This window comes from Sorex fumeus, unplaced genomic scaffold, assembly GCF_029834395.1.
Source record: "Sorex fumeus unplaced genomic scaffold, SorFum_2.1 ptg000063l, whole genome shotgun sequence".
NCBI classification, from domain to species: domain Eukaryota; kingdom Metazoa; phylum Chordata; class Mammalia; order Eulipotyphla; family Soricidae; genus Sorex; species Sorex fumeus.
This window is the reverse complement of record NW_026606120.1, coordinates 14,625,599-14,639,070: the sequence shown is the minus strand read 5'-3', so window position 1 is coordinate 14,639,070 and position 13,472 is coordinate 14,625,599. Positions and strand designations below refer to the sequence as shown.

At 58.6% G+C, this 13,472-nt stretch overlaps 1 protein-coding gene across 1 annotated transcript in view; it reads right to left on the bottom strand.

Annotated features, from left to right (window-relative positions):
* FAM120A (family with sequence similarity 120 member A) overlaps window positions 1–12,167 on the bottom strand; it is a 64,596-nt gene extending 52,429 nt beyond the window's left edge. The window contains exon 1 of the mRNA XM_056126817.1: window positions 11,561–12,167. Within this exon, the coding sequence (XP_055982792.1) occupies window positions 11,561–12,034 (474 nt within the window). The 5' untranslated portion in view covers window positions 12,035–12,167. The remainder of the gene's footprint in view (window positions 1–11,560) is intronic.
* Window positions 12,168–13,472: the final 1,305 nt, after the last annotated feature.

Below are 13,472 nucleotides of genomic sequence, written 5' to 3'. Positions count from 1 at the left end.
GACACAGACACACACACACACACACACACACAGACGACCCAGAACACCCCGCCAGTCCCGCATGGGAACAGGCCTCAGCTGCGGCAGGACCCCTCCATCCAGGGACAGAATGACCAAAACCAAGCTGGACGCGGGGGCCCAGGCCAGGTGCTGCGCTCACTACCCCCTCACACCTCCACCTGGCCCCAGCTGCTCCCCCCACCCCCCGCCACCCCGCAGATTCCACAGAAACCCCAGAACCCACCACTCCTCCAGGCCTCATCATGGGGAAACCGCCAGGCGCACCCAGCCACTGCAGGAGGGATAACTGCAGAACAGGAGAGGTGACAGCCCCCATACCCACGCCCCGGAAGCCCCCTGCCCACAGACAATGCCACCTGATGGGTCACGTGTGTGGAAAGCTCAGCGACGCACACCAACACGCCAGTCCTGCAGGGCTGCTGGCGAGCATCGAGGACAGCGACAGACACCCCCCCCGCCCCCACCCAAGCCCTGCATCTAAGAAACGCCAAGTGAGCCTGAGCAGGAGAGGGGGAGTCAGGCGGAATTCTTCTTTTAAATAAAAGAAGTGTTTGAAATCAGGCTTTGATCGTTATGCAGCTGAACTCCAGTTCCTAGTTACCAGGCCACTGAAAAACCCACCAGGGCTATTGAGTCTGTCAAGTTCAGCTGAGGGGTCGGGAAAAGCCAGCTCCAAGTTGGCGAACATTTTTTATTGTTCTTGTTGACTTGAAAGGGGCAATTTTAATGTCTCGTTACACACCAGCAATGACCTCGAGAAGAAATCTCTCTCCCTCAGCAAATCAGAAATCACAGACACCTACCATTTATACCTCCCGTTTATTCTAAGAGAATGGGTCGCAAAGGTCTTAAAAGTAAGGGAGAAAAAAAACGAATTTCTTTTCGACGAAGGGAGGGAGTGGGACGTGGGGCGTTAAGATTCTCAGCTTCTCCAGTCAAACCGCAGGGAGAAGCAGCCGTCCCGCGTCCGTGAAAGGATTCTCCAAGCAAGCCGATAAAGGGGCACTTGGTGACATGAGGAGACGTGGGCCCGTGTGCCGTTACTCAGGAAAAACAACACGGAGGCCCCTCCAACATCAGCACTGCACAGCCACCAGGGCGGGAGGTCACCCTGGGCGTCGGCCGGACATAAACAGATGCAGCGAAGCAAACGGAAACCTGCACGCCGAGGCTCACAGCGGCATTACTCCCAAGCGTCCACCAGCCAGAGGCTGGATCAGGGAACAGGCACTGGACACTAAGAAGGAAGGAAATCCAACCCAGATGACAACATGGGCAATTCCAGACAGAGGACAGACACATGGATGGAAGCAGCAAGTCAGTCCCATGAGGACGAGCTGAGCCCTGCTCCCCTGGGAGTGCGGGTCCCCCAGAGGCAGAGGGAGACAGGACTTTCAGTGTCGTAAGGTGGGGAGGCCCAGGGCCCGACAGGGGTCATGATGAGACACAGCGTGGATATGGGTGGCATCACTGAAGACTGTGGCAACAATGTCCCCAACAGTTTCCAGGAGTTTAAAAATCTAACAGGGGGCCGGAGAAACCGTACAGCGGGGCCAGGGACTTCCCTTGCACGTAGCCGCCCCAGCTTTTTTTTTTTTTTAATTTTCATTAGTGAAAACACCATGAGGTGCAGTTGTAGACTGACAAATTTTTGTGCCTGGGTTTCAGTGATACAATGATTGAGTGTACCCATCCCTCCACCAGTGCCCATTCTCCACTACCACTGATCCCAGTATTCCTCCCACCCCCCCATCCCACCCTGCCTCTGTGGCAGGGCATTCCTTTTTTGTTCTCTCTCTCCTTTTGGGTGCTGTGGTTTGCAAAAGAGGCAACTGCTTTGACCCTGGGTACCACGTACAGTCTCTGAGCCCAGCAGGAGTCATCTCCGAGCGGGGGCAAAAATTAGGTCCGAGTACTAATAGGGGTGGTCCCCCCCCCCAGAAAAAAATTCCCCCCCCACAACGAATATCTCACTGAGGATGTGATGCCAAGGGCTGAAGCATAAGCCCAGCACACTCGAGGTACGAGGTGAAACCAGCTCTGAGCCTCAGCATCGGACCGGCAGCCTGCAAGGGAGACGGGCAGAGTGGGCTGCGGACTGCTGGGGGAGTCCCAGGTGGGAAAGGAAGAAAATAATGATTAAAAACCAAACCAAAACAAAAAACAACAAAACAGAAACCCTACAAACAAAAGTGCAACAGGACATGTGGCTGAGACAGTTTCGCTTCCCTCTGGGGGGGGGGGGGAGTTGATGGCTCTGTCCACTCGGGCTGTACTCGCCACAACATTAACGCCGGAGTTTTTTTCTTTCTGACTTTGAGATTTCCTCAGCATCTGGCATAATACAAAGCACTCTGATCTGGCTCAGCGCTTATTCTGCAGGAGGACGGATTTCTATCTCTGCTGTAGCAGTAAGAAGGTGGGCATCATAAGATAAGTGCAAATGCACTTCATGACCTTCAAGACAAAACTGTAGCAACACTGACGGTATTTGTCTGCAGGACCTCTTCAGCCCATTCTATTAACCGCCTTGCGCTCTCAGCAATAGTGTTATCGTTAAAACTCGACTTCTAGGGGCTGGAGTGATAGCACAGCGGGCAGGGTGTTTGCCTTGCACGGGGCCCAACCTGGGTTCGATTCCCAGCATCCCATAAGGTCCCCCGAGCACAGCCAGGAGTAATTCCTGAGTTCATGAACCTGGAGTAAGCCCTTGTGCATCGCTGGGTGTGACCCAAAAAGCAAAAATAAAATAAAATAAAACTCGAATTCCAAAATCCGTCAAAATATAAGTGTGGGCAGGGGTGGTGGTGACTGGAGATGTGATTCCAGTGGCAGAGCATGGACGTTGCATACACCAGGCCCTGGGGTTGACCCCTGGATCCACGTGGTCTCTAAGCACTGATAAGTATGGAACACACACACACACACACACACACACACACACACACACAGAAGGGTAAAAAAGGGGCTGCCTTTTAAAAAAATTAAGTTTCTTGGGGCTGGAGAGGCAGGGTGCAGCAGGTAAGGGTGTCTTGCATGCAGTAAGACTGGCTTCTATCCCCAGCACTCCAGATGGTTCCCAAGCCCGGCCAGGAGCGATTCCTGAGCTCAGAGCCAGGAGAAAGCCCTGAGCACAACAGCAGCAAAAACCAGAAAGTTTCAGAACCAGGAAAACAAACCTTAGATGGATACAGCTTCCATCCAAGATTAACGGCGAAGTCTGTTATTTTTGGGGGGGCGCGGAATAGAGGGTGCACACCCAGATTATTCCTGACTCTGCACTCAGGTATTATTCCTGGTGGGGCCTCAGGGGCTATATGGGATACCAGGAGTGCAACAAGGTGTGCAAGGCAAGTGCTCTACCCACTGTGCTATCTTTTCGGCCCCAGATACCTGCAAACTCTTGAGTGGTACTTCCAGGCCCACGGAGCAGCGCTCAGCCCACAGCCCACTGTTTCCCTCACAGACAGAGCTGCCCAGCCTCCCGTCCAGTCCCTACACTGACCAGAACATACTCCCAGGGAGGTTAGCATGCCCAGTGACCAGGACACAAGGGGCCTGCCTCAAGCTCACCAGCCCAGACCGCTGCAGACGTGTTGCCGTCCTTGTAGGAAGCACATCCTGGTCAGCTTTGCACAGCCCCCAGGTGCCCAGTGACAATGCTGGACAGACCGGGTGTGAATAGAGAAAAAACAAGGGTCAAATCCAGGCCCCTGCCCTAAGTCACCCCACAGCCCCTAAGCGAAGAGGCCCCAAAGGCTGGTCACAGACCAAAGGCCTGACTTGGGGCTGGCATGGCTGAGCGGTGGCAAGGCTGGTTCTGGGCGCACACACGGCACTGGCCTCTCTCCCTGCCCATCTGCCTCCCCTACGCTGGTTCAGGGCCTACACTCAGGATGCCCGGGAAACCCAGGGCGGCACTCAGAGCTGGACGCTGACACTTTCCAGAGGAAACAGACCTGAGTGGAAAATGTATTTAACGGTCCGGCTCCCGAGGACGTTGGCAGAATAAGAGAATGCTTTTATCTGGGCTCTGATTCATTTGCGCCCAATTACTGGATCTAGAAAACTCTCGCTAGACAGCCCAGGACATACGCCACTGACACTGCATGTGGCCAACCTCACCTGGACCCTCAGCTCCCCTGCACGATCAGGGGTCAACTCCTGAGCTCTGGGGGAGGAGCAGCCTGCCAGCACCCTGGGTGACACTCCCTGCCCCAGAGAAAACTGCCTACAAATTCACTGGGGAAAAGGCTATTTTTTAAAAAAAACTCTAAAAAAGTTTCTTCTCAGGGTAGAGAGGATCAAGGGAATAAAATAAGTCCTGGAGATGAATGTCTGCATGCTGACTATATTTAACAGGACTTGAAATACGACATCTTTAAAGTTGCGAAGAAAACAGATTTTAAGAAGTTCTCGTCGGGAAACAGAATTAATTATAGGATGACTGTTAACTTGACCTATTACAATCATTTTGCAACATCACAGGTAGTTCCTTGAATCATGTTGAAACTGAAACTAATACAACATTCTGTCAGTTACTCAATAACATTTTTTAAAAGTAGGAGCCCAGCCCCACAGATGTCAGTTCTGGGAGCTCATCTAGGGTCCCGCCGGGTTGAATGAGGAAACGCACACAGGTATCTGCTGAAGGCGACACGGATCAAAAACGGGCAGCTCCCAGAATGGCCACCAAGTCAGGAGTTGGAAGAAGAAAATGACTGCCCTTCTCCTGCTCTACCAGTGAAGCTGCAATCCTGACTAAAAGTCTGAGTGCCTCTCCCACACACACAGGAAGCAGGAAGGGTGAAACTTGTCCTGGGTCTCCCAAAGTCCAGGACCCCCAGGGCCCACTGCAGGAAAGGCCTAGGGAAAGCCACCGACCTGTGGTCCCTGTCCCCCGGGAAGCATCAGAGAGCCCAACCCAGAGGGGCAGCACCTCTGACATGGGCTCTGAAGCCTGAGTGACCAGCCAGGGTGGGCAACGAGACAAGCAGGACCCACCCAAGCCGGGAATGCCCACCTGGGACCTGCCAGGGCAGGCGGACAAGAGGCGAGGGGGGAGCGGGGAGTCACCCAGAGGGTGGAACGGGTGGGCCTGACTGTTTACCCAGCACCCTGGGACCCACTACCTGTTCTCCTTTATCCCTGTTCTCAATGCTAGTAAACACCCAACAAGTAGGTAGGTCTCACAGTCCAGCAGTGGCTCTGCAAAGCATTGGTTAGAACGTTTAGGAGAAAGTTCACAAGCTGGGGGACTTAGGAAGAAGGCGGGGAGAGGGTGGGTGAGAGACCAATGGCTGGACTGACCGCTGTGCTGCTGGGGTCAGCAGGTGGGGTTACCAGGTCTAAGGGCAGTGAGTGCAACCTTAGCAGCGGGTGCCCTCGAGGCTGACAGTGACATCGGAACAGGATGGAGCAGAGGATGGCGAATGCGGAGCAGTGGTGGGGGGGGGGGGGGGGGGGGGAGAGGCAGCAGCTGCCGGGGCCGGGGAAGGCCTCGCAAACCGAGCTAGCATCCAGGTTTTCCTGGCTTCAGCACACAAGCGCCCGGCAGCCAATGAGGAAACACAGGACCACTCTGAGATGAGCCTGAGCTGGTGATGAAAAAACGGTCGTGTGTACTCAACGGGGTGTGGTAGGCACCACCTCTACGTGCAGAAAACCAGTCTCTGCGGGCCCTGTAGGTCCCGGAAACCATCAGACGCTGAACATATCTGCGAACACTAATTTCAAAAGAGAAGTGCTGGGGCCTGGGAACAGAGGGCAGCCTGAAGAAGGAAGGAGAAGGTGGCGTCTATGGAAGGTCCACGGCAGGACCCCAGGAAGAGAAGCCATCAGACACTGAGACAGTCCCTGGAGTGGAAAGACAAGAGACTGCTTGTGGAAACCACACAGCGTGGGTTCAAGCGCTCCCTCCAGAGTAGAGCCCTGTCTCTTGGCTAAAATGGGAATTTTTAAAACCTCAGATAACTTTTTTAATTTCTGGAATAATTTAAATTTTGGCTTTCAGGTCTTGTGGGGAAAAAAATATGAAGGCCTGGCCAGATTGATTTTGCCCCTGGGCCAAGGAGACAAAGTGAAGACGCAGAGAGCAGACTTGGGCCGTGAGGACCACCCCAGCCCCAGCTGATAGGCCTCCACGGCCCCCTGACCCCCAAGCACTGCAGGGGTGGCCCTGAGGACTCACACCACAGCCAAGCCAAGCAACACACCAGGCCCCAAACCACTGGGCCATACTTCTAAGCCGAAAGTCCCCAGCAGCAGCCCCAACTCCAAAGTACTGCTTGGGGGGGTCCCCCCAAACAAACAGACTGTCCTATCCCTGCACCCACCAAGAAATGGGGTGTGTGTGTGTGTGTGCCATACCAGAGAATGGATGGATCACAGTACACCAGAGGTACTGCCGAATAACCAGGCAGGAAGAACAAGAGTATTCCCAACGCAGTTTTGTGGCGGCAAAAATCAAAGCCATGCTGAGACAGTATCTATGGTATAACCTAAGATCAGAAACGTATGGTGACAGGGCGGTGATTCCTGAAGACATGGAATACAGAATCACCCAATGCGCTGATCATTCCATTACTGGGTATACACCCCAAAGAACTGACAGCCACTGACTTGAACAGATTCCTATACGCCCACAATATTCCATATTTGTGATTCACAAATGGTCACATGGGATAGCAACTGGAGAACCCTTCCAGAGACCCACACAATCCAGTGGTGGAATATTACTCAGCCTTAAAAAAAAAAAAAGGAAATTCTGACACAATGCTACAACCTGGATAAGCCCTGAAAACAACATGAAATGCACCAGTAGCAAACTGGTATTGGAGGAAAAGTAGTACCTCAAAGCAAGTATATTAAACAGACTGCCCAGCTTCATATGCCCGTTCTGAACTCCAGGCATTCCCTGGGCACTTCAAAGACTTCAAGGCCTGCACAAACATGGCAGCTCTCTTGCGTAGGAATTGCAGCCACTCGGGTGATAACTGGGAAAGAAAGGTGGTGGGCCTCTGCTATCTGATCTGACCTGGGAGTGAACCGCCGGAAGACACAGCCCAAGTGTTTTCCCCAAGGAACAGAAGTGACTCCAGCAGGACACTCTCCCAGGGAAGAAGGGACGGCTGGAGGGGCCGGAGACAAAGGTGCTGGGAGGAACAGTACCGACCTCTCAGGTCCCAAAGCCCAAGAATATGTTCCTGAACCCTGCCAGGAGTGATCCCTGAGCACAGAGCCAGGAGTTTAGTCCTCAGCACCTTTGAGTGTCGCCCCCAAACAAACAAACGAAAGAAACAAAACACCAACCCCCCAAAAGTGACTAGCTCCTTGTTCCCAGCTGTGACTAGCTGTTCCGTCCAGGTAGGCCAGGGTGAGAGCTCGGCAGGGCCTGCAGCCTCCATGGCAAGCCCCAGAGCAGCACGTGGGCGCATCCAAGGCCCCGATGCCTGTGGAGCTCAGGTCCGGGGCCTGAAACGTGCGTGAGCACCACGCAAAGACCAGAGGCACTGGCCACGCCGCATCCCAGACCCAGACCCGGAGAGCACAGGGCTGCAGAGGAGCATGAAAAGGGTGGCCTGAAGGCTCCCCGGGCTCTTAAACAAACATCAGGCCCTCCCCAAAGTTTCAAAGGTTATGATGACTCAGGGCACACAGAGGAAGCGACTCCTCGAAAACCCGCCCAAGCCAAGAGCACGCACGGCTTGGGCAGGTGAGGACGGGAATAGCTGCTGCCACCAGGCCAGCTTCCAGCGGTTAAGAAACCCCCAGGGCACCGTCCAAAATGGCAATTACCACCCTCCCAACAGAGACACACGTCTCTGGCACAAGGCTCCTCTGAGCCAGACCTGCAGGAAATAGAGCCTCTCTGCCTGGCGGGGGGACAAGAGAGGGGCCGAGGCGAGGGCCACGGAGCGCCTCCTCTAGGTCACACACACATAGTGCAGAGCTTACAGGTCTTCATTCAAGCTGAAAAATCACACCAATTAACACACATTCAAATTAAACTGTTTATTGACGACTCTAGCTCTAGACTTTAAAAAAATTTATTTGTGAAGCGGAGAAGGCCCACACCCAGAGGTGCTCAGGGCTTACTCCTGGTTCTGAGCACAAAGATCACTCCTGGCAGAGCCTGAGGGGGCCATATGGGGTGCTACGGGCCCCACTGTGCTATCGCTTGGCTCCAGGGCTTTCAAACATGTGATGGGGGTGGGGAAGGTAATGACAACTACGACACAGCAACTCATCAGCCCCAAGGATTCCCCCCCCGCCCCCCCCCCACCAACCAGCCCCACTACCAGCCTACACAATGAGGCTTGTCCAGGGGAACGTCAAATGAACCGAATCCTAACTTGCAGGTCATGGGAACTCACCCAAGCAGCTACCTATGGACAGACAGCTCCTTCTTGCTCCCTAGAAAGTCCACTTTCCTTGCACCCGGCTGACCCAGGTTCAATCCCTGGTCCCCTTATGTTCCCCAGAGCCCCGCTAGGAGTGGTTCCTGAGTAATCTCTGAGCAGCACTAGTTTGGCCCACAAACTTAGAGAGAGAGAGAGAGCGCGCGCGAGCAAGCGTACGTGCCTGGGTCTGCGTGCTTGAGTGTCTGAACTTCACTACTGGCCCAGCAGGAGATGGAGCCACGGGACGGGCCGGCCGTGGCCACTTTTGGGGCTCTGGTTGGTAAGAGCAGCCTGACCATCCAAGTGGTTTCTGTGCCAACGCTGAGCAAGAGGATTAGTAGATGGCTTGCCAGATGTCTGGTCTCCTTCATTAAGACACCAGAACTTCTTCCCAGGCACCCCCAGCAACAGCCAATGGGGGGAGGGGGACGGGGAAGGGGGACGGGGGCGGGGGGGGGGAGCTGGGCACCGCTGCCAGCACCACTGGCTCTCACCGAGCTAGCAGGTAATAACACAGCCTCATGGGCACCATTTACTTCGCCCCTCTAATGGGCACCTTCAAACAGCAGCCCAGTCTGGTTCACTCCCTTCCAATCTCGACCCTTGCTCGGGGCTTCAGGTCCAGACCTGAAGGCGGAAAACGGGAACCTAATATTTTTCTGTGACTCAAGACCACCCTTGCCCAGGCAGCGCCCGTGCCCTCCTCTGCAGCGCCTAGCCAGCTCCGAATGCTGAATTCTGTGCTGGCCACAGCCTTCCCGGCCTCCCAGCCCCCACCCGTCCCAGTGTCACTCCTGCTATTAATGGCCTCCTCTGGCCAAGTCTCCACTGGCTCCCTGTCTCCCAGCCTCGCTTAGGGGCCAGCCCCAACTCGGACACTGACAATTGCAAAGGCGAACAGTCCGCCAGGACAATGACATTAATGGAGTCTCGAACCAGCAGAGAGAGGAGGTTTTCTTGGGGTGGCGGTGCAGAGTCGCTGCACCCCAACTCCATCCAGGGTGACCGAGGAATTTCTCGCAGCTACATTTCATACACATTTCCCCCAAAGAGAGGGTGTGTGTGTGGGGGGGGGGGGAACCTGCCAGGTAAGGGGCTAGCAAGCCCCTGAGTCATCACTCATCCATCTGTGCCCTCACCCCCCCCCACGCTCTGGGGCTGGGAGGAGGAGGTTGAAAGGTTAAAAGGAGCAAAAAAAAAAAAAAGAAAGAAAGAAAGAAAGAAACCCAGATAAAATTATCTCCCGTCCAGTCACGAAAAGTGGAAGAGAAGTATCTGAAACCGAGTCACCAAACCCTTATTTAAACAGTGGTGGAAACCCCGAGCACTTAGGTATGAGAGACACGCACGGGGTGCTGAGACAGTGACATTTTATCATGAAAAAGGAATCCAGCAGCTGTTCAGGGGCAGAGAGTGCCACATGCACGCTGCCCTGATCACAGGTCGGCTGGGGAGGGTGGACGTTCCAGGGGGCCGAGGCTGGCCCCGGGAAGCGCAGCCTGGCGTGCTCAGCGCGGCGGGTGCTCCCGGGCATCTCCCGGCCGGCCGTGTCCTGCGCTGGGGTGCCCGCCCGGCCGGGGCCAGGCGCGCGGGCCAATGGGCGGCTCGCCGGCCGGCCAATCGCGGCGCGCGGGCGGGACTTCCGGCAGCAGCAGCGGCAGCACCAGCACCAGCAGCAGCAGCAGCAGCAACACCACGCTAGGCTAGGCTGGGCTGGGCGCCCCGGCCCGCACAGGCCCCGCCGAACCGCGGCCGTGCAAACTTTCGGCCGGCCCAGCCGGGAGCTGGGAACCTGGGAGCGGGGCTGCAGGTCGCGGGGTGGAGGGGCAAATGCATAACCAAACAACAGCCGCACCGGGACGGCGGCTCCAGTCTCCCACCCCCTGCGACCCCGGTGGGTTTTTAAAATCTGCAAAGTACAAAGCAGTGACTCGGACTCAATTCCGATCCCAGCGGCGGTGGTGGGGATGCGAGGATGCTTTCTGAGTGTCACCCCGGGGCCCAGGCTCCGCCGGCGAGCGAGCCCCCCACCACCACTACCACCACCACACACACACACACCTGCACAGCCTCTGCGACCCCCCGCAAAGCCGCAGATTCCAGGGCCCCGGCTGCAGCAGCCGCCTCGCGCCGCCTGGCCCAGGCTCCCGGGGCCCAGGCGGCCGCAATCAGGTGTGAGGGTTCTCTGAAATCGAACACGCACCCGGATCAGATAAATTTCCCTAAAACTGCTCTCTCTGGAGGCGGCGCTGGACCCAGCGGCGGCGGTGGGCACTGCGGGGCCGACTCTGCAGGCCTCGCCCAAGCTCCCTGCAAGGAGGGGAGGGGGGGGGCGCCCAAATCTGCGCCGTGCCGCAAAGCAAGCGCCCCCCCCCCCCCACACACACACACATACACATACACATCCCGGCCCCACGGCGGGGACCCCCGGCCCGCACCACGGAGCCCCGCGCTTCCACGAAAAACCTGTTGCTGCCCAAAAGGGAATCAGAAAACGAGCGTCGTGGCGGGAGGGGGGTGGGGTGTAAAAAGTTCAGGTAAGTGACCTGCCAGCCTCCAGAGGCTGGGGACACGCTCCGGATATCCGGGAGGGGCGTCCGGGACTCCCCCCTCCCCACCACCCCCAAGCAGAGTCTGCAGCCGCCGCCGCAGCCCGGGCACGTCCACCTCGCAACCGGGGCTCGAACCCCAAGCCGGGGCCAGCCCGGCCCAACTTCACGCCGGGACTCCAGCTCGGGCCCCAGCCCACTCGGAACCGGGTCCGGGCTCAACTCTCGACCCCGGCTCTCCCCCGTTACTCCGTCCCCGCCCCCGCCGCCCATCCCTCCTCCTGGGTTCCGGGATCCCGGATCCAGACCCCGCTCGCCGCCAGGGTCGACTCCCCCGACCACCCGGAGCCTCACTCAGCCAGCCTGGAGCTCGGACCCCGACCCGGGCTCCGCGACCCCGCCCTCCCCAAGTCCAGCAGCCCAGGTGCCCCCTCCCCTCCCCTCCCCCGCAGCCCCACCCCAGCCCAGCCCAGCCCTCCCCGCCCCCCGCCCCCCGCCCCCGGGCTCCCGGCTCGGTGCCACCCAGGCCCGGCCCGCCGCCGCCGCGCCCCGCGCCCCGCGCGCCCCCCGCCCCTCCCCCCTCCGCACCTTGACGTGGAAGCGGATGAGCGCCAGGCGGATGCAGTGGGCCATGCAGACGGGCGGCAGGAACCAGACCTTGGGGGGCGGCGTGCCCTTGTTCTGGACGTGGCTGACGATCTGCTGCGCCGTCTGCCGCTCGTTGCCCTGGCGCTTGACCCACTCGTGCAGCCGCGCCTTCTCCAGCGCGCCGTTGAAGAAGACGAAGAGCTCGATGTTGCCGCCGAAGCAGGCCTTGGCCAGCGCCGCCAGGTAGCCCAGCATGTGGTTCCACTGGCCGCCGCTGACCCAGTCGGTGTAGAAGCCGCCGTAGAGGCGGTGCAGGCAGTTGTCGGCATCCACCAGCAGGCGCAGCGGCGAGTGCGGGGGCCGCTGCCGCCCGCCGCCCACCAGGCTGCCCCGGGCCAGCTTCTGCAGCTCCACCGGCACCACGGCGCTCGGGCAGTGCTTCTCGATGTAGTCCTGGAAGCCCTGCACGCCCATGGCGGCGGGGGCGGGCCGGGCGGGCCGGGCGGGCCGGGGCGCGGGCTCAGGGGGCGCCGGGCCGGGCCGCGCTCATGGCCGCTGCGGCCGCCATGTGCTGCCGCCTCCCAGGGCCATGGCGGGACGTCCGCGCTGCGGCGGGGCCGGCGGCCGGGGTGACGCACGCGGCGGAAGGGGCGGCGCCACGCGGGCGGGCCCGGGGCCGGGCGGGCGGGCGAGCGGGCGGGCGCGCCTGCCTTGCCTGCCTGCCTGCCTGCCTGCCTGCCGCCGACCCCGCGGGGACGGACGCCAGCCCCGGGACCTCCGCGCTCGCCCGCCCGGGCGCCCGGCGGCACGGACCCTCATTCCGGGAGCCCAGCCCTAGGCCTTGCCTTGGGGTGCGGGGGGTCGCACCCGGCGATGCACAGGGGTTTCTCATGCACTCAGCAATTAACTCCTGGCGGTGCTCGGGGGCCTCTATGGGAGGCTGGGAGTCGTACCCGGGTCAGCCGCGTGCAAGGCAACCCCCCTCCCCCGCCGTGCTGTCGCTCCAGTCCCCCCAGCCCGAGGCCTTTTGCACGGCGCTGTCGCCGCCGCCGCCGCCCCGGGGCTTGCTGCACCCCTTACGGTCCCCGGGCCCCTGCCTCGGGGAGGGACGGTAAGGTGCTGCTGCGGGAGGGAGGAGGGAGCAGACGCAACTGTGCCCGGTCCAGGCGAAATCAGGGGTCCGGCCCGGCTCCTGCTGCAAGGGAGTGATGCCGGCTTTAGGGAACCTTAGGCCAGAAACATCCCCACCACCCCGACTTGGGCGCTTCAAAGAAGGGGGCCGAGATTGAGAAGGTGGCCAGGCCCTGCGGACCCTGGAGGAGGGGGCGGGACGGGCGGAACGGCCAGTGTCCGGTCCGAGGGTTCCCTTGCACTTCCTCCCTGGCGGTCACTGCAGCCCCACAGTCTGGTGGCGGCTCCCTACAGGGGCCACCTAAGAAATCCCTTAAAATATATCGCCCAGGCTAGAATCCAAGTCTCCTAAGCAAGGAAAGCATCATGTGGCCCCGCCGGGAACCCCTTGGCCCCCAACTGCAACTCTTAACTCCAGTTGCCTTAGAAGCATGTTCAGGAAGACTGGGCCTTGCCTTCTGGTCCAGAGCTCTGCTGCGATTGCGTCCAAAATGAGGTTGATGGTGCGCGCGATAAAACATGTCTAAAAAGAAATTAAGGTCTCGCAGACCAAAGCTTGTAGAGACAGGGCTATAGCTCTAGAAAGGCTTGGTTTTTCTTGCCACCTCCTCCTCGTCCGTCCCCCCCTCGTAATCTGCTCTCTTTTTGAAGAAGTTTGTAAACGATCAAGGTGCACAGGACCTGCCCCATCCTCGCCCTGCAAGACAAGTTCAACTTGGCGGTTTCTTACAACTTTACCTCAAGGGCAGGCCAGTGTGGTTCATACATCAAGATGCTCTTG